The 20,963-nt window shown below is 40.2% G+C and overlaps 1 protein-coding gene across 1 annotated transcript in view; it reads left to right on the forward strand.

Annotated features, from left to right (window-relative positions):
- Positions 1 to 20,963, forward strand: part of PLB1 (phospholipase B1) — a 70,783-nt gene that overhangs the window by 35,956 nt on the left and 13,864 nt on the right. The window contains exons 30-43 of the mRNA XM_083857977.1: positions 1,200 to 1,308; positions 5,205 to 5,256; positions 5,401 to 5,481; positions 6,580 to 6,645; positions 7,044 to 7,144; positions 7,969 to 8,050; positions 8,471 to 8,575; positions 10,229 to 10,324; positions 11,416 to 11,487; positions 13,089 to 13,160; positions 15,340 to 15,400; positions 16,070 to 16,128; positions 18,625 to 18,683; positions 19,829 to 19,872. Coding sequence (XP_083714103.1) covers positions 1,200 to 1,308; positions 5,205 to 5,256; positions 5,401 to 5,481; positions 6,580 to 6,645; positions 7,044 to 7,144; positions 7,969 to 8,050; positions 8,471 to 8,575; positions 10,229 to 10,324; positions 11,416 to 11,487; positions 13,089 to 13,160; positions 15,340 to 15,400; positions 16,070 to 16,128; positions 18,625 to 18,683; positions 19,829 to 19,872 — 1,059 coding nt within the window. The remainder of the gene's footprint in view (positions 1 to 1,199; positions 1,309 to 5,204; positions 5,257 to 5,400; positions 5,482 to 6,579; positions 6,646 to 7,043; positions 7,145 to 7,968; positions 8,051 to 8,470; positions 8,576 to 10,228; positions 10,325 to 11,415; positions 11,488 to 13,088; positions 13,161 to 15,339; positions 15,401 to 16,069; positions 16,129 to 18,624; positions 18,684 to 19,828; positions 19,873 to 20,963) is intronic.

The following is a 20,963-nucleotide window of genomic DNA, read 5'->3' on the forward strand; positions in this document are numbered from 1 at the left end:
TGAGGAGATGCAGTGGACTCATTTCTGATAGATTTATGGAGAGCTTTTAAATATCTCAAAGCTGCTTTAGTGTAATTAACGAGCACTACCTTTAAGAGAAACAGTATCCTATGATTAAAAAATAAAAATAGCCGAGAATAGATAGAAATTCCCTTATTTTCTTTTCCCTCTCCCTTTTCAACTCTTTGATGAGTATTATTTGAATTTCTAAATAACCTTGCTATGTCTGTGCTTGTGATGTACTTAACATTTGCTTTTAATAAATATTTCATCACAATTTTTCCAAAAGAAATATTTGCATAAGAGTAGGCCTCTTTAGTAAATAAAGCTGCCTACTCATACATGTAACCTGAAGGGAATAATTTTAACTTTCTCTTGACCAAAACCTTCAACTTTACATAGCTCAGTCTACTGTTAATGTAGAGCCACTTGAGTTTCAGTTTGGACCAGCTGTAATAATAAACTACCATTTGAAAAGGTCCAGTAAACTGTTCCTTTGTGCGTTGACCATTATTTAAAGCAGAACGTAATAATTAGAATAAGCAATTAATTGATTCACAGACTCCTATTAGCAATTAATTGATTTAAAGAGTCCTGTTACATTTGTTAAAGCCCTCACTGACATGTGGTTAAACTGAGTCTTTGAGATTCAAGTAGATTTTATAGTTTATGATGTGGTCATGTTCACTCTCAGCTGTGAGTTACTATGTCAACTTCCTTTTCCAAACTACTATGGAGAACATGGTGGAACTTCATCAGAACTGTGCATCTGAGGCTTTGTTCTTCACTTTTGTCAGTAGTATGAGATTTTCCACAGCATCAGACCCAGAGTCCTTTAGCTGAAAACCAGCTCTGGCTGGGCTGACGGTCCCTTCACACTTGTTTCACAAAGTCATCATCATATGACAAAATCTTATTTTAGGCCTTAACCACCACAACATGAGAGAGAACTGCACACAGTAGTCCTCAATTCTGCTCATCTTATCTGCTGGTGCCAGTGCAGGGCACTGCAAGCACACAGCTGTCTGAGTCACTGCAGCTGGTGACCCCTCTCCCCACTGCTGGGTGAATCCATCTAGTTGGCCAGCAGCAGCTGTGCTGTCAGAGAGCAGGACTGTGGCAGTGCTGGTGTGTTCTAATCCCTGTAGGCAGGGAGCAGCTGGAGCCTTTTTGCCTTCATTGCCACCTTTGTTTTTCAGACATCTTTCGAGAGTTCAATGTTACAATCGTGGGCTACTCAACTGGTACCGGGAGTGAGAATGATTCCAATGCATTCCTTAACCAGGCAGTTCCTGGAGCACAGGCTGAGTATGTAGCTTTTTGTTTTACATTTGTAGGTGATGGGTGCTTCATCTAATTGTCTTTCAGCTGTCTCATGTGCTGTCACAACTTGCTCTGAAGAGCAAGCAGAACCAGTTGAGTTAGAGTGGAAATTGGCTCAAAACATGTTAAGCGTATGGGTTTATTTCGTAGCTGAACTTTCAAATTAAACTAACAGTCCTCGTTATGAAATCCACAAACAAGAAACTGGTAGAAACAGTTTGGCAGTTTCTACTCTTCCTGTTCAACCTCTATTCATTTATCTATTTATCAGTCAGTAAATCTCTGAAAATGAGAATGTTTTTAGAAATTGAACATGAATTGATAAAGAGAAACTAGGAGCAAAACAGGTTGAAATCTTATATAATTCTGGCCTCAGGTTTCTGGATAAGCAAGCAGGAGAGGACATGAGAGAAATGGGGGGAAAAAACAGTCAGGAATCTTCAGAAAAGAAAATTACTAATGGTCATACATGAAGTTTGGTGCATTGCAGACCTGATGCAGTTGGACCCAGTTCTGCCAACATAATAGGGACTGTAATGTCTTGCAGTCACCTGATTTTGGCTCTTTGTTTTTAGTCACACCTGGGAAGCTGCATGAGTTGAGCTTTGCTATATTGCTTATCCTAGAAATCCCTGGATAGTTATTCAAAGTCAGTGCAGTTTAATTAACAAAACAGATGGCTGCTTGAATTCAGTCATAGTTTGGGCACAGAATCTGGCAGACCATGCCTGGATTTGACATTGTGAATTGCTATTACCCAGACCTTAATTTGTTTGTTTAAAGAAAAATTCATCTTGCTTCCCAAAGGAGTCTTGGAAGTGAAGTTCAGAAGCCAAGAGAGGTGTTTGTGTTTGCTGTATCTAAGCAAAGATTATTAGGATTTGTCAAGTTTTTTTATTGCTTTCCTGTAGGCCTTGTGTAACTTCTGACTCATTCTGGTAATCTCAGTAAACACTTGGATTTCCTGACAGAAATAAGGTGCTAGGTCCCCTGCAATGTCCTACAGCCTCCACAGAACTGAAAGAAGGCGCTTTTTTTTACCTGGTGATGGCTGAATGTATCTGTGTATGTCGCTGAAACGTGCATCAGCCATCAATGAGAATTTATTAACATACTGAATGCAGCATATATCCAGATTACCACCAGCTTTTGCTTGTTGCATAAAAGAATGAGAGAGGTGCCTAACTTGTTTTCTTTATCAGCTAAGTCCTAAAAAAGGTTTTTTGATTTGGTGGGAGAACTTGAAGCAGCATACACAACCTCTTAAGTCACCATTATGACTTAAGGCAGCGTGTATCAGCAACTGAGGCATGGCTATTAAATAGCCATTTGTTAGCTGTTTGAAATAAGTTGATGGATGGTAGTCTAATGAAAATTGCCTGTTTCATCTATATCAATTAGTTTTCTCTCTTCCCCTGCAAGTGACTGGACTGGATAAACACGATGAAATTGAGCTATCTTTGTTTTGTAACCCTGTTTTGTAAACATTCAGCAAGAAGACGCAGATAACAATCATGCCAGATTTCTGCTTGTCTTCTGTTGTTTCTCTGTCTCATATCTCTCTGCAGAAAGTTGTGCAAAAGTCAAGACCTGTAAAATACTGTCCCTGAGCTCTGAGATACTTCTTTTGGGGTTCTCTTCTATAATGTTTTGGCTCTTGATGTACCTGAGAAGATGAATTCATCCTAGTCGAGTACTAAAATGTATTGCAACATAAGGAGATGTTTCTCCTGCTTTAGGTATTTGACCCTGGAATGATGATACTATCCAGCATTTATTCTTCATCAGCCCAAACCATCCATTTTCCAGTGATTCACAGGGCAAAAAACATCCACCAGCTAATGCTGGTATTTAAGAATTGCTACCTGGCCTGTCTTGCTTTATGGTGCTAATCTGGAAAGTGCTTTCCAGAGGTGCTGGGACATTTATGGAATCAGAAAATTTTGCAGCCTTACCAGCTTATGGAAACCAGATGTAAGGGTTTCTTAAAGTGAAATCCATGGCTGCTTTGAAGAGCTCTTTCTTGAACTAGAGGAAAATGTAGTAATGCAGGTCTCCTACAGCAAAGTGTTCCTAAGCCTATCTGCATTCATTGCCAAAGTGCTTAAGTACGTGATAGAGTTAAGGATAGATCTGAATAATGGTCTGAAGCAGAGCCTGGCTGAGGTCTCTGATTTCAAATGGGGAAGAAAAAAAAAAGTTAAGAATTTAAGAATGAGAGGAGAAGAAAACAGGTGACAGGAATTGTGAATATCTGTATTTCCCATTAGCAAACTGTTTTCATTGGTCAAGATGTAAATTTGGTTGAACTGCAGTTCAAGGATGGATGATTGCTGGCATGTTATTGGATCTTGCTGACTGCATTGGCTCAGGATGCATGAGAACCTCACTGACTGTATGAGAAATCAAATATGTTGTGGACTGTCAGATCAATAAGTAGTGTTTTCCTCTGTGTCAATATTGAGGACAATGTCCTAGCTTAGGGGTTTCCACAGTAAGAGCATAAGGAAATTGTGACCACTTGTGGCTTGTGATAGCTTTGGGATATAAATAAGTAGGTTATGACATTGGACAAGGGTAATGGTGATAAAAACTACTATGTGCACACAGTGTCTGTGTCACAAGTGAATGTGACAGGGCTGATTCCTTAGCAGATGCTCCCATGCCAGTGTTAGATCAGTATTCAGCTGGACAAGGGTGGTGAGAGACCTCTTTTTTTTCCTACAGTAAACAGGGGAGCTAGACTCTGGTTGCCATACAAAAACAAGTGTCATGCTTATTAATGTCAGCTGATATGCTCCCAGAAATAATAGACAGCCAATGTCCTTAACAAGAGCCTGGAGGGAGATGCAGCTCATTCTGAACCACAGACTTGTCTGGAAGGTCAATGCTTTCTGACCCCATTCTCTTTCCTCTTCTCTTTCCTCTTCTCTTTCCTCTTCTCTTTCCTCTTCTCTTTCCTCTTCTCCTTCCTCTTCTCTTTCCTCTTCTCTTTCCTCTTCTCTTTCCTCTTCTCTTTCCTCTTCTCTTTCCTCTTCTCTTTCCTCTTCTCTTTCCTCTTCTCTTTCCTCTTCTCTTCCCACCAACCTGTCAGGGCAGTCAAAAAAATCTGAAGCATTCAGCCTAGGTAACTCAAAACTCATTGCACTTTAGATATCTATCTATCTACCTACCTACCTACCTACCTACCTACCTACCTTATCTACCTTATCTATCTTATCTTATCTATCTGTGTATGTGTATATATATATGTACAGAAAAAAGAGAATGAGTGCACACCTGGCTTTTCAAAAACAGGGGGGCTCTCATCTTAATTTTTCTGAGTAATCTTGAAGGTTCCTTGGATTTTTAATTACCCTGGAAAAGTTGTGTGCACAGAGCTGTTTCACAGTGTATAGTTATGTACTGATTCTGGGTGCAGGCTACAAAAATGAGGAGGGTATGCACAGTGAGCTCTGAAATCTATTTTTCAGGGACATGTTGCTCAAGAGGTCAGCTAAGTATTGGGACTGGGGATTCCCTTTAGTCCACAAGGAATAGGTTGATAGCAGCCTAGCTCTACAGGGGCCCTCTGCTTACAGCTGTTGCAGTTTCTGGCTTTTCAGCTGTTTTAGGTGTGCTAAGCACTGTAATAGGAGCTGAACTTATGGTTCCAGATTATTTACTGAACTTGAGTAAAATCTGTATTCAAGTTTGATTTGATGTTGATTTTATTACCAAGATGTGAACCTGTAATTTGATCGCAGCAACGTGAGTACTGTACTGTGTCCTCGCTCAATCCTTCTGATATCTGACAACTTGATTTAAGATGTCTGAAGTGTGGTAATGTTGATCTCTCAATACTGGTGTTTCTTTCACTCACTAGTTCTCCTCCTTTCCAGGCACTTGCCAGCCCAAGCAAGACGTCTTGTGAGTCTTATGAAAACTGATCAGGTAAGTTGTTTGGGACTCCTTTAAACTTATGGCATGAATAGAAATTGGTGTTGCTTCATGAAACAGATCCACCTGCAATGACACCATGTGCATATCATAAAGTTAAAGAAATTCAGACTCGCTATTTTCTTCTTTATTTCACAGAGAATTGACTTCAGTGCTGACTGGAAGCTCATAACCGTGCATATTGGAGCCAACGATCTGTGCAACTATTGCAAAGACCCTGTGAGTAGTAGAACTGGTTATCTGACACTGTGGTGTCGGTGAGGAAACACCTCAAGAGAAATCATAAAGCCTTCACAGAGATAACATGAGTTATATATGGGCTGCTGTATGTTTTGACAGGGGTTGTTGCTGGCAATACCCTGATATAAAAAGTTACCAGCAGTAGAGTAGGATGGTTTTGTTTTCTCTGGCTTACTCCAGGATAAGAACCACTGCTTTGGCTACGGTTTTTTGACTGTAAGCAAAAAATGGAAGGGAAGGAACGCCTCACTCCTCTGATGTGGTAACTGTTCTGCTGCTAGCTTGGCCTCTTTAGACATCCAAGAATGGTAGTGGTAGTTCAAAGCAGTGCAACCCTACAATTGTCATCACGCCATAACTCACAGTGAAGGGAGGTGCTAGAACTGGTGAGCTGTATATATTAGGGAAGTTGCTGCAGTGCTCAGTGTTATTTGAATGTTATGCTTCTCTGCATTGTGGAGAAGCCTTTAGGGCTGCCATAAGGAGCTCATGGGAGTTGAGTGGGCAGGCGGCAGGGAGAGGCCACCTTTCACTGCCAGCTCTCACTCTCCTGCCTTTAATATGCTCACTTCTTATGAGCATTTTCAATTCTTCTGCAACCCCTTGTGCTTGAGAAATGTGCTTCTTCTGCAGAAGCCTTGCTAGGCATCTTTGCTGCTGCTGCCAAGTTTTATAGCCTTATTTATAGCTATGACCTTGACTAGCAATGATTTCACGTAATTTTATGAGAGCTTATCAGCTGGCTGTGAGCATGCTTATGGCTGCTTGGTTTATGCTGTTCAGCATGCATTCAGATTGGGCTCCTTCCTGCATTTTTACATGAAGGGCCCAGTGGATTTGGATTAAATATGCTGCTACTCAACAAGGTTTATTTTAAATCCAAAATTTCACCGAGCCTCCCTATGTTTTGGATTAATTGCTATGTTTAAAATCCCCAGTCTCTAGAAGGAAGCAAGAACATTCTACTGACCACAATGTTGTAGGGCAGAAAAGGAAGTGAATTAATGTGATTCTCCAGCCTCCCAACCTAAATTCCTTGTGTCATTATTTGACAGTAATCTATTCTGATTCTATCAGGATCACTACTCAGCTGGGAATTACACCAAAAGGATTCAAGAAACTCTTGATATTCTGCACAAGGAGGCAAGTACTGTGGAATTATCCCAGCATTCTAGCTCACACTGAGACATGACTGACTGATGCAACTCTTCTGTTTGTTTGATTTTGTGGGGCTTCTTTGCATTCTGGTACTGAACATATGCTTTTGACTTCTACAAAAAGCATTTTCTTTTGTCTTGTCTATCTTCAGTAGTGAGATGCAGTCTGAAATGGCAGATAGTAACATTGAGCTATGGTGTGGGAGAAGAATCAAAAGCTGAGTTGGGGAAGTTCTGTTGCTTTTTCATTATTTTTATTTTCTTAATTCTTCCAATGGTGGAGAAAGGGAAGGGATGTCAAATGGCTGGATTTTGGGGTAAAATAAATGCACTGTGGGCTGTGTAACCAGTTTCTTCTAAGCCAAAGTCTGACTTACCTTTCAGGTTCCAAAAGCTCTAGTGAGTCTGGTTGATGTGGCAGATATCCTCCCTCTGAGACAACTATTTGTAGACACTCCAGTTCTGTGCCCCACTTACTTGGCAGAGTAAGGCTTGTTTGACTTCCTTTTGTCCTGTTTGTGTTCTTATTCCATGCTTCTCTCATAATTTGGACTGTTTATGGTATGTTTATGTTTAAAGGTAGCAGCACAGTCCTGTGGACTTCCCATGCAGTGGTGACATCCCCCTGCCTGATGGCATTTCCTTCTCTTGGCTTTGACCTAAGTGTTTTCCATATCTAAAGCTGTACATAATGTACTCCTCAAAGGCTAGGGTTAGAGTTACTGATACAGGGTTCTTCAAGATGGGGTTGAAGTGCACAAACATTTAGATTTACATGGTGTATTTGAGGAGCAGATAGGTTTCCCCTATTTCAGAGGCTTTGATGCAATGGGTAATTTGCATTTTTTGCTGACCTTTCAGACAGAGACAAATTCTCTGTCTTGGGAATGTAAAAGGAATTGTTGATTGGAAAGGTATCAGCTCAGAAGTAAAACAGGCAGTACATTTCAAAGACCTGTTCTCTTGTTCCACTGGGGGCTCTGGTGTGCACCTCTGTTGGTCTGCATGGCCTTTGGATGCCAGGGTGTAATTAAGGAAAAAAACTGCCTCTGTGTAGTGTGCACTACTTCGATATATCTGGGTGTGAAACCAAAATTACTTAAAGTAGTATCATTCATGTGAGGCAGAAAATAAGACTAAGGTTTGAAATTACAGCAGCAAGGACAATAAGATGTTTTCACAAAAATGATTGTACAAATTCCCTCAGTAGATTTATGTCATGAGAGCATTGGATGACAAAGGGTGGCATCTGCATTATCAGATGTTTAACTCTCTCTATTCCTGTTTTCTCCTCTAACCTCCCCCACAGTTATCTGTGTAGCTGTGTGCTCACAGGAGAAGAAAACTCAGAAAATTTAACAATGGTGAGGGACGCCATCAGAGCTTACCAGGTATGACTATTGAGTGGTACAGTTACTTTATTTCCAGTAGAGGTGCGTTCTTGATTACCAAGCAACATGTCATATCCATATTTTACCCAAACTATGAACTCAGCAGGAGCTCTGATGTTGTCCAAACCTATCATATGACCAAAACTAGCAGCAGAGGTCTTTAGAAAAATTACCTTTCCAAGCAGAGGTTAATTGGTGGGAGTTTAGTCACCAAAACCCTGTCCCTCACAGTTTTTCAGTATTGTGTTTCAGCCTTCTCAGCCCCTTTGCAGCATCTCACCCCTCTTTTGCCAGTGTCTATGGCCATTTAAGTTCACAAGTAAAACTTCCCTTTGATTCCAGCACTTTCAGAAAACCCAAGCAAAGGAAATAGTTATGATGCAGAGATGTTGAAGTATTGCCAATGTTTGTTTCTTGCAGCTTGGCATTCAGAGACTGATAGAGTCTGGCAGATATGACACTCATGAAAATTTCACAGTGGTCATCCAGCCTTTCCTCCAAAATCTGGGGACTCCTCTTGATCAGGTATGGTCTAAAGGTGATTTCTGCATTTAAAGGACTAAGGATGGGTATCTTACCTATAGAGACTATATTCAAAATAGTTTAACTTTTATCTGCGCTTTTCTTAAAAGAAATTGCTGCTTTTTGGTATAGTACAACAGATTTCTTCTTACAGTGAGCAGTTCTTAGTTTTATGTATTGTTCTGTCAATATCAATTACTGTTTTGGAAAATGAGTCAAAACTTGATTTAAGAGGTTTGTTTGTCTTTAAAGTACATAAATATTTTTCTTCTTGAAAATAGAAAATGATTAATAAAAGACCAAGTTATTAAGTTACGCTTCTTAAAGCAACATAGCTGCATTGCTCAGTGAAGACTGTGGCATCAGCTCCCCTTTATGCCACATAACTCATTTTTCTGTGTCTGACAGAAAGGGAAGTTTATCTATGATCTTGTGGAAGTAGTTTTATGTATATTTCAGTTCCTTGAATGGCAAGTTCCAGTAAGCTGCAAGTCTAGGAAAAGGCTCAAACTTTTCCTAAAGCTGATACTATTTTCATATGTACCTGGAGCTAAGAGGAGATGGAGCAAAGTTTTGAGCAGGGATTGCTCTGGCATAATTGAACTGGACTGATTCTGAAAGTGTTCTCAATATCTTGTGAAAGTTTGAAAAGTCAAGATGCTGCTATAGACAAATTTGGAAAACTGGCTGAAAGCTTCACAGGCCTTTTGTTTTGTTTGTTTGTGTGTGAAGCTGGTGCCCATAAAAAGTCATCCCTAGGGATTTTGGTACTGAGGGTAGAGAATACAGAAATAAAAACAGAAGAAGCAAAATATTTCTGAACTTTTTTTTGTAGTCTCACAAGCATTAGTTCAGATTTTAAGAAGTTTAGGATGCTCTTTTAATTTCTTCTCTCACACAACATTCAGATGTTCCTGAACTGAAAACTCTGTCTCTAGACATGGCAAAAGATACAATGCAAATTTTCATAGTAGTCCTGTAAAAAGCAAGCCCAACCACACTGAAACAAAACCTGCTCAAGTTTTGAGGAAGAACTGCTCCGACCAAAAAAAGTTGTTTCAGTCATGTGTGACCCTAATCTCAGTATTCATGTGACAGACAAGATGCTTAAATTTCCAAACTCCATTTCCTTCAGATCCTCCGGTACCTGTATCAACCCTGTATTAAAGTATAGCTTTGTTCAGAAAGGAGACTGCTCTGGTGTGCTTGGTCAGCCTGGCTTCCTTCCATCAAACACTTATTTGCTTCTTGATCCTTTCAAAACTCATAGCTGTGCAGAAGGTACTGCAGAGCACAATGTTGTTGCCTGTGGTTCCAGTTCTAATGACAACTGGAGCCAGGGAGAGGAACTAACTCATCCTTATTGCAGAACCTGAAGAGGAACTGTACCCATAATTGAAAATGGTGGTTTTGCTGCTTCTGGATGGATCTGCTCATGGAGGGCACATAATCATCTCTAGCTAGGTGTTTCTGATAGTTCATGGGTGCTGAAGTACAGTTTGTATTGCCAGATAATCAGGAGCCTTTCTGCAATGGAGGAGGGAGAACAAGTAACATGAATCTCTCTTTACTGGTTCTGATTTGGCCTCAGCAACTCCACATTGGAAGTGTGGGGATTTTTCTGCACTCACATGTCCTTTATGCTTTTATTTGCAGGATGGGAATCCAGATATCTCCTACTTTGCACCTGACTGCTTCCATCCAAGCCAGAAAGGCCATTCTCAGCTTGCCAAGGCTCTGTGGAATTCTGTGGTAAGAGGAGGGTCTGCATATAATGAGATGTTCACTCAGACCTGACTACCAATAAAATATCTCTGTAATAAGCACTGCAAGTCAGGTCTGAAAAATGCTGGATCTTGTGTTGTCTCTCTTTAACTAGTTTCCTTAGCTCTCTGGCTTTGGCACTGCTCCCTGCCTAGAATCTCTTGGTTTTAAACTGTGTGGCAAGGAGACAGTTGCTGCATGATCAGTCATTTTGTGACTTCAGCTGAGCAGCTTCAAGCCTTCTTCATCCGTATTTATGCAAGGCAGGATAGCATTTAATAAAGATGTTTCTATGGGCTGCTATGGGAAACCACCAAATAAAGAATTGTAACTGCATCTGTCAATTTAAAACAGATTACTTAGAAGTTTGTTTTAAATCCGTGTGTTGTTACTGTCTCATTAGGAATTAACATGGCTTTAATTCAGTTCAGTTTTACTACTTTTGGAAATGAGTTAAGCTCAATAAAGATGAGTCACTAAAGATTGCTTAAGCAAACCCATTTTACTTAGCATTGCAGTGCAGGAGTACCCAGCAGTCAGAGGCAGTGTCTTGGATCCTGAATAGTAACTTCCATATACTTTGAGGTAATATTTTAACAGCTGACATGATCGCTTGCAATCATCAAGCAGTACCTCTAATTAGATTTGGTATTATCTTCCACACATAAACAACCTTTTGTTGGAGATGCCATCATGTGGCTTAGCTATAAAAAATTGAGGGACTCTTAATGTCTTTTATGCAAGAAAAGAAAGTTTATGACCTTGCCTTCTGGCAAAATTCCAAGGTACTTCATGTGCCTGCCAAAATCCTCCAGGAGTTTAAACTGATCCATTGTAGCTTTCCACTTCCCATTTTAAGCTTCTTTCTAGAGCTGCTCTTTTGTTTTGAAGTTACCATATTTCTTCTGAGAGGTACATGCATTTCAGCCTTGACTGTAAATCTAGGTCTGTAAATATAGGCATCTTTATATGGATTTGAAAGGTGTATTTATGTTGGAATCTTTTTAATTAGAATTGTTATACAAATTTAAGTTGAGCTGACATGGTTAAAAAATGGGTTCTTTTGTCTTTGTTTCCAGTTACAGCCTGTAGGCCAGAAAGCTGACTCATTTGATTTCTCAGCTGACATCGTCCTTGGCTGTCCAGCTCAGGTAAACAGACCCAAATTTTGGAAGCTGGCCATGAGGAGGCTGTACTGCTTAAGCTTGCTGCAGAGAGCAGGGATTTGGTATATTTGGAATAAGTTTACTCAAAGCTCTGTTCTCTGTTTACCTCAGAGTGAGCAGGTGTTCTCATATACCTGTGCTGGTGTCCCATGGCTATTCTGCTGTGCCCTGAATACTGATTGGCAACATGCTGATTTGTGTGTTTGCAGTTGCAGCAGATGCTGTTTTTTGTTGTTTGTGAAGTACAGAGGCAGCTCAAGCAGCAAACAACAGAATATGCTGCATTAACTTTCCCATCAGAATCAATGAGGTTTGGGCACCACAGCAGCTTTGAAAACCCAGAATCTGTCGTCTCTTGGATTAGTGGCTGGTTGGTTTTCGTGCCCTGACCCATAAGAGCAATACTTCAGACTCTTTGGAAGCTGCTTCTGCAGTTACAAAACAAGCTGCTGAACTTGCAGGACAGTTGCTAGGTACCAGCACATGGAAATGACTGCTGCAGGCAGCGGTAATTGGCTCCCTTTCTTCAGCAGTTTCAACAGGAAGGCTAAAGAACTGAACAGATCAGGGAGCCAAGTTCTGGGTTCTCTTAGTTCTGGAAACAGGCATTCAAGTTATGCGTGAGGCTTTTTTGTCCATTTTGTGTCCATCCTGTCAGACAAGGAAAATCTGCTGAGTTATTAACCAGCATATTTCAGAGGTCCTCAGATTTGCTCAAATTGATCCTACTTCATTTACCCAGCGTTTTTTCCAAGCAGCTTAAATAAACTCAGCAACTACTTCAGTGCCAAATAATGTGTATTTTGTACTTTTTTCCCTTCCTTCACTCTTATTCAAAGATGTTGCTTTTCAGAAGTAGGCAAAGAAAAATTTTATATCCCTTGAAAAGATACCTGGCCATTTTTTTGCAGAAATGGGAAGCCTTTAGTAAGCCTAAGTGCTATGAAAATGTCAAGTGTCAAGAAGTGCCAGTAGCCATGGAAATTTTGTTTTTCTTGAGGCAACCTCAAGTACAATAAAAGCCTGCCTTCTAATTTTAGTGCTTTTTAAGACTTCCTTATGCAGATGCTGGAGTTTCTCTTGATTGAGGTAAGTGAGCCTCCAGGTGAATTTTTTTAGCCTATATGATGTGCATGTTTTCCTGAATGCATGCTGCATTAGTAGGGGACAAAAATAATGACGAAGTTTCTACAGCCTCCCTTGGAGGGAAGAATGATCTTTTCAGTAAGCAATCTTTCATCTCCCTGCTGCTGACACAGAAGATCTGCCCAGGTTTGTCAAGATTCTACATCAATGCCTTTTCAAAAGACTAAACATCTAATAAAATGTAATTTGGAATGTTAGGAGAGGAAAATGTTAAACTGCAGTCAGCATCTGGTATATGTAATTTTTGTCCTAAGGTAGTAAACACAAATTGTATGAATTTTAAGGAAGGAGCATGGTTTCAAAGTCCAGATTCCAATTTTATAGTTTAGGTAATTACTTTCTTGGTTATATGGTACCTTGATATCACTTGCTATGGTTTGTGCCATGTGCTTATTGCCTAGTTTATCTTATTTCTCTTATTTTGTTTCCTCTTTCTCCAGAACAAACCCTTCCTGGGAACATACAGGAATAGCAACTACACACCTGTGGAGCCCACCAGAGAGCCAATAGAGGTAATTGTTGCACCTTTTGCTGCATTTTAGGCACACTATGCAAAGCTGCATCTCATCTCTTAACACATCATCCTGGATTTATAAATCACATAACCTATTAGGAGTTTTTGGAAGGAGAATTCTGCCTTGCATTGCACTTTGCATTGTGTAAACAAATGTTCTCCTAAAAGTCAAACAAAATTAATTATATTATTTGTGCAATTGTATCGAAATTGTAACCAAAGTAACCTAGAATGCAGAATTAATTCAGATAGCAAGTTCCTCACAGTATGGAGAAGCTGTTTTAGAATCCTGACCCCCAAATAATCTGAGGAAGGTTTATTCTGCTCTTGAGGCACTGTTCTTCCTTACACTCAAGTAAGTTTAACCTGTAGAGGGCAGTCACCTTTATATATTGGATGTGTGGCTCTATACAAGGGTGTGATAGGAATCCCATTTCAAAGGGACTTAATTTCCACCATGACCGAGCAACTATCATGAGGCATGTTAAATAAACTGCAGAAACAGATATTGTGTGTAAGACTTAAAGAAATGGAGCAGATATTTGCTTGGCAGTCAAAATAGACTGAGACAGTCTGGGAGTGCTCATAACTAACCAAATTATCAAAACCTTTGTGTGCCATGAGGGCCCAAAGAACAGCAGCTATTATCTTAGCAAGTCATGGTTTGCAGGACTGAAAGAGGATTATTATCTGTAGAGCTAGAGTTATATTTTTAATAGGTAATTCTTGGACTTCCACTAAATCTCAACAGCAACAACTTTTGAAGTGATAAAGGAAAGAACTATAGGGAGAGGGTAAAGCAGCACTTTCTGATCTAAAAATAAGCCTATCTGTCCTTTCTAGCCTCTGCAACCAGACTTCAGTGGTTAATAGTGGAGCCTATTACAACATTTTTTTATAAGAACAGATGAATTTGTTGTGGTGTTTTTTTAACAGCAACCATGCTGTCTGAAGATCACAGGTCCATGTAGTTTTACTCTGGTAGAATTGTGGAGTCACAGAATAACTGAGGTTGGAAGGGACCTCAGTGTCCCTAGCCTGACCTCCTGCTTCTAGCAGGGATGGCCCTTTGATCAGTGTACACAGCTGTCGTTGCTCTTGCAAGGGCTGGCCGCTGTAACAATTTTAGGTTTTCCCTTGCTGCCTTCTTGGCTAATATGGTTGCTTGTTACCAAAAAGCAAGGGGAGACATTAATCAGCTCTTCTGCTGGTGTATTAAGGTGTTCTGCAATGTGTGTTTGATTCAATATCTTTAAATGGTGGGATTTACATAGTAACTGTTATGTACAATTATTTAGAGCCTGAGAGTTTTCTTTACTGGAACTTTTAAAGTTTTGAAAATTCAATTTTTTTTAAATTTTATAATGAGTAAAAGCAAGCCATTTTTGAAACTTTCTAGGGAAAGAATAGGTTCCTGGCTAGGTACATGGGGAATGATAATATAATAATAGAATATATAAAGTTGTTCCAATGCTTGGCCACTTCTTCAGTGAAGAAATTTTTTCTAATATCCAACCTGAACCTTCCCTGGTGCAACTTGAGTTCATTTCCCCTTATTCCTTCACTGGTTGCCTGGGAGAAGAGACAGACTTCAGCCTCCTCACACATCCTTTCACACAGTGATAGAGTGATAAGGGCACCTTTCCTCCAGACTAAACAACCCCAGTTCCATCACCTGCTCACCGTAGGACTGCTGTTCAAACCCTTCACCAGCTAATATAATAACACATTAATAGTATAATACATTAATATAACAAGATAACTTTGCAGGGGATTTTAGTGTTGATTTTTATTTGCTTTTACATCTGATGTTTTTTGAGACAGAGCAAGACTTCAGACCTGGAGACCCCACCTTGTAGGTCATGGACAAAATTTCTAGGCAGTGGAGAGGGAAAAAATAATCATCCTTATGGAACCTTGTCATAAGCAGTATTTCAAGAGGAAATGTTTCAGCTTTGGAAAAGTCTTATGCTTTGGCTAGAAAATGTCACCAGAAGTAATTATTGTTTGGATAGTATTCCACAAAGAGGTGTAAAAGACTGTTGCACTACATAGGCACCAAATTAGGATCTATGTTTTAACTTGGTTTTGCCCTTCACTGTACATCTAAACCATATATGAATTCCACATTGTCTTTTAGCTGCAAGATGAAACAATTTTGTAACTTCTCGTTTCAGAACTGGGGCAGTGAACTGTCGTGTCCTGATCATACTCCATCTAGTCATGTCCCAACATCAGGTGAGGAAGAACTCCTAACCTAAAACCACACATAGGAAAAGTTTCATTTTTTGTTTCTAAAAACAGTAAGATGTTGGAGTTTCACATCCTAGATGGAAAGTAAACAAAAACAGCTGATATATTTAGGGAAGAAATCTGTCTTGCCATTCACAGCAAGTTCTGCATGACAGCAAGTATGTCTCTGTGGATAAATGTGATCACATTTATTGTATGCATGTAACATATACATCATTCATTATATGGCAACATGGCAGATGAAAATTGCCCAGGAGGGTTAGTGACTAAGCAGTGCAGTGCAAGTGGAGTGTGTAGTTTGAAGATTTTACAGGGAGATTTTTAATAGGAAATATTGATCTATGACCCAAACCTGTAAGCCAATTAAAAGAGATTGAATATATGCATCTGTAAACACATCTAATCTGTTTTCATTTTTTTACCTTAACTGTTTTAAGTTTTGTTTCTTTCCATGTTAATGTAACATACTGTTGCAAGCAAAGGCAAGAAATTACACATTTTGCCTATGTAACACACAGAACCTCAGGCTTTTTCCACCTTAAAACTCAGCAAAAATGCCATCAGATTGGTACCTGAGACTTGCATGTTTATTCTTTTAAACAGTACGTTGTCAGTTGTCAGTAATCTTGCTTTTATTCTCCTACTGCTTTTTAGTACATGAGCTACGGCCTGCTGACATCAAAGCTATAGGAGCACTTGGAGATTCCCTGACTGTGAGTGCTGCTGTATTCCCATGTTTAGAATGAGAAGAGCAGTTGTTGATTTCTATCCAGATGTTGTCATGTCAGGCATCATCAGACAGAAAACAAATTGCTTTGGCTTGGCAAAGCAAAAACTCATCCACCTGGTTCCCTTTGCAAAGAAATACCCTGAAGGAATATGAGTGACACTGACAATTGTGTAATCCAGTAATGAATAGTTCAGGCTAGGACAGAAATGGGATCCCATTTTCTGTTGCATAGTCTATTCAAGTGTTTTTGAAAAGGGAAGTGGCTGTCTTATAGGAATAGTCTCTTCTGACGTGAAAGAAAAGGAGCGAAAGCAGTTGATATTTTTGATGCAAGAAGACATTTTGCTGAAAACTCCCATGGAAATAATTGATTGCAAAATGAACTGCTTCCCACTTTGAGATAATTCTGAAACTTTGGTATTTCAGAGTTTTGCTTTCAAATTTTGCTTCCTGGGTTAGATGTCTTCCAGTTAAAGCTCTGATGTATTTCAAGTACTAAGAAATGGAGGTTTAAAACAAAAGGTAGACACACAAAATAAAAAGCTCCAGAGAGGAATAGCAGGAGGTATTGCAGATCTGCACTGAAAATTTCTGAGAAAAAGTTCTAGAATTACACAGCCCTACAGAATTGGTCTGGCATGGGAGGAAAGCAAACATTTGCGTCAACAGTTCCCATGAATTTTAACTCCTGAGCTAAACCACTGCTCCTAGCAGCTTCTGTTTCTGTTGAGTTCAGAGGGACTTGAAGAGTGTGAAGCTCTTAAATGATCAGGCTTATCTTACAGGCAGGTGTGCATGTCTTCATTATGCATCGTGCACCTTCTCATTAGCTCTGAAACTGATTTTGCTTGACCTGATGTAATCCTGTCTTTCCCCCTGCTGCAAAGCTTTGAGCTTTTCTTAGAAGAAATCAGTAAAGCACTACAAGTCTCCCTCCTATCCATTGCCATGACTCTTAAAATTAATTGCTTTTTTCCCCTCCCCCACATCAAATGCTAGGTATGTGCACTAGCACATCTCTCTTACTTTAAAAATACTAGTTCTTTTACTGTATGAAGTATCTCAGAAAGCCCTAGCCATAGGGGCCAGATTATGATGCTTGAGGTCTCTGTCTCAAGAGCTGAGCAAGGCAGGTTCTCATAATGCCATTATCCATGCAGTTCCTGCCAGTTGCCACTGCCACAGCAAGGTGTTTTGGGGGGTTTAATTAAGTGATTTATTTGAGGGAGGACAGAAAAACTGGCAAAGCATTTCCCACATGTACACATACTCACACATTCCACAGTATCCATGTGTGCTTTGTACAGAGTAACCATCTTTGGCACAGGGGGACTGCAGCAGCAAAGTCCACCAAAGCCTGGATTGTCCTCCTGATACTCCTCACAAGATCCCTGAATGCAGTCGGTATTTATGGCTGTATTTGTGTCAGAATTGGTGTCTTCAAATTGCTTTTTGAAGAATACAAAATTAGATGAAACCACTAAAAAACTGAAAGCTGCAGAAGAGCCCCTTCCCATGTTTGCTGCCCTGAATACGAGTCAGGGGGCTGACCTTGCTAGAGGTCTGTCCCCATCCTGTGAGCTACTCAAATTCAGCACAGAGGTCTTCGTTCTGATGGCTTTATGTATTTATTTTGTTTTCAAGGATATGAAAGTTCACAGTGCAGGAAGGAAGGCTGTGTCAATCTAGATACAGTTGGAGCTTTATGAAATATTGAGCAATTTAGTCATGTCACTGGTTAGAATTCATCTGTCTGACTTCTCTAGCACCAGTGCACAGTGAAAGCAATAGACACACCAACATGCTTATCTGTAGTGGCAAAAAAAAAATCCTGTCTGCACCTCATCAAGTTTGTATGTTAAGCAGCAGACTGGATCCAGGAGAGGAAAAATGGATTGTACACCAAAGATTTGTTTTCTTGGCAGATTAAAAAGCAGCTCCTCTGATTTATGTACAGCTAAAACTGGATGGGGATTTTTCATCTGTTTGGGGCTTTTTTCCTGGACTATTAAGTCTCTCAAAATCATCTTTCTTCCGAAAATGCCAGGATGAAGCATTTTCCATCAGAAAAGAATCCAAATACAAAGCTGTTGATGTTAATCTGGGTCCCATTGGGTTCCTAAAACAGTATGAGTAGCAGCTTTATAGTCTTATGTCCTTGACCTTACCATCTGATGTCCTCTGGCTGGACTGTATCTCCTCTGATGCTCAATGGTCTGCTATCTAGATGAATTCCTTTTGTGTATGAGGAGAAGCACAGAAAATTGAAGCATGGGAGATGCAGGGCTGCCCACAGGCCAGTGTGTGGTGGTGAATAAGGACACAGACCACTTATGCTAAAACTGGGATATTGCAAAAGCTTGCTGGATGCACCAGAATGCTTCAGCACTTTCACAGCATGATGTCTATCTTACCTAAATGTGTAGGGTTTTTTTTTTTCATTTAGTATTTAATCAATTGTTATTTCCATCTTTTCCAGACTGCAGTAGGAGCCAAAGTACCGGACCTACAAACAGACTGGAAGGGACTTTCCTGGAGGTGAGTGAAAATGCTCGGTTTTTTCTCTCTGTTTTTGTCTACATAGTTAAAAGTGTGGGTCACCTGATTGTGTAGTTACATGTTTGTGTATGTGAATTCAGGGGAAGGATGCTGACAGCAAGTAGTGCTTGGAAAGGATTGGAGGAGTCAGGACTGGAAGAGAAAAGGAGCAATTGCTGTGGGGGAGTGGGTTGTGTTCGTTTTTGTGGGCTTTTTCTTGCTTCTTTTTTTCTTTTTTTTATGTGTGTGTGTGTTAACCCGGCCTGATTGCTACAGGTGTTACAGTACCTTTTAGCCTTTTGCTAGTCTCTCTGAAGCTTATTCTAAGTGTTGCTGTGATTATCTACTGCAGTGTCTAATGCTAGAAGGTCTGAGTGAGTGTGGATTGGCATGAATATGGCGAGAGCATTACATACATTCTCAGTGAAGGTGTTCCAAACACCTTTGCTATTGCAAAGTGGGCAAACAATGCACGTCAGAGAGTGTGAAGCTCAATATCCATGCCAGAGTGGAAGGAAACTGCCTGCTCCCCAGGGGCATGTGTATGGGTGATAAGTGTGTGCATGTATGCGTTGCCTTCTTTGCTCTTTTTGCGTCCCTTTGCATGTGCCTGCAGGCATAGATATTTTCAGGAGGGGCTGCCACAAGTGGTGTAAGAGTGTATTGGCTCTGCACACAGTGGAGTGCTGAATGGTAGAGGCAGAGGCTCTATGTAGTCAGCACTGCAAAATTACAAATAGGTAGCTAATGAATATTTAATGCTGTCTCTCCTATGTATAACTGCGCGCCAATGTAGTTTCAGCAAGGAAACGTGGAGCAACTTTAGGAAGGAAATAATGCCTTTCTGTGATAGGTATCCCAGCATGTCACTATGAAAAAATCAGTTCTCCCAATATGGTCTGTTCCCAGCCTGAAGGCATAGCTTCTATCTTAGTGCTGCCCTGCTTTATTTAATGTGAGTTATCCTTTCACTACTTTCCCTGAATTCCTGTGGTTTATCTCCTTAGTCCTGTTTGAAGCAAGTATTTGGGGGGGAGGGGGAGTTGTTTTTTAATTCTTGGGCTGCTAAAATAACACATGGTGACAATAAGACAGATGGCTGCAGGATTAACCCTACTGGGTGATTTTGTTCTTTCCCTTTGTAGTATTGGAGGTGATGAGACCCTGGAGATCCAGGCTACTTTACCCAGTGAGTATCCTAGAAAAGCAAAAGTTGGGTATTACACTGCAAGTCAGTTAAGTGGATGTTAGGAAACATCTGGAACTGGTCATTCTTTCCTTGAAAACCGTGGGGATGTCCATCTGTTGTGGGTATAAGCAGTTCATGTGAGTGAGAGCTGAAATCCAGGCTGACCTGATCAGCTGTAAAATTGATTCAGCCCCTCCACATCACAGGACCTGCATGTGATTGTATCGTCCTTTTGACCAAAAGAATTAGGAGTAAATGTGCTGAAGGTGACAGAAGTTCATGGCAGACCTGCTTCTCCCTTATTTTGTTTTGTGCTTTCTAGTGACTGACTATAATGTCTGTGGACAAATGAAGGGTTATGAAACAATTAGCAGTCCATCTAGCCAGGATTGTTGACAAAGCTATGGTTCTTCCAGATGATTTCAAGTTGCTACATAGCGGTGGGAAAAAAAAATCTAAAAGTACTATAAATTTTTGCCCTAGTGCTCTGTGTAATTTGGCCTGTAGTTTCCATAGAAACCACTAAGTGGTCAATGTGACAATAAATTGGAAGGCACTTGGTTTACAATGGCTGCTCTATTTGTATGTGATCCATGGTGTAGAGCAGTTCGACAATACCTGACATTGTTAGTGATAAAATCTGATGTGCTTTGCCTTGTACCAGGCATATCACTGTGTTTGGAGAAAAATAGAAGGCACAATTCATTTATGCATTATAAATGAGATTCTATAAAGAGGTTTCAGACAGCACTACAGACACAGTAACAACAACAGTTTTCAGACATCATGCTTCCCCATTGAGAGTTTCAATGAAATCTAGAAAAATGAAAAAATTTCACTTCTCTGACACAAGTATTATTATCTAGCTGGAGGAGTGAGACGTAGAGGACCGTATTCAGGGCATCTGCTTCTGGTACATGAAAGAAAGTAACCACAAATACTCTGACACTTAAAATCAAAACTGGTGGTTTTGCCCAAGATCCACCTACGCATTTCTTGGGCCACCATGCCCTGACTCCTCAGGCCCATGGAGGGAAATTGCAGTGATGAAATTTGGGCAGTAATTAGAGTCATCAAAGCAGATGTGTCTC

Source organism: Zosterops lateralis (genome assembly GCF_965231275.1).
Source record: "Zosterops lateralis genome assembly, chromosome: 3".
Classification (NCBI taxonomy): domain Eukaryota; kingdom Metazoa; phylum Chordata; class Aves; order Passeriformes; family Zosteropidae; genus Zosterops; species Zosterops lateralis.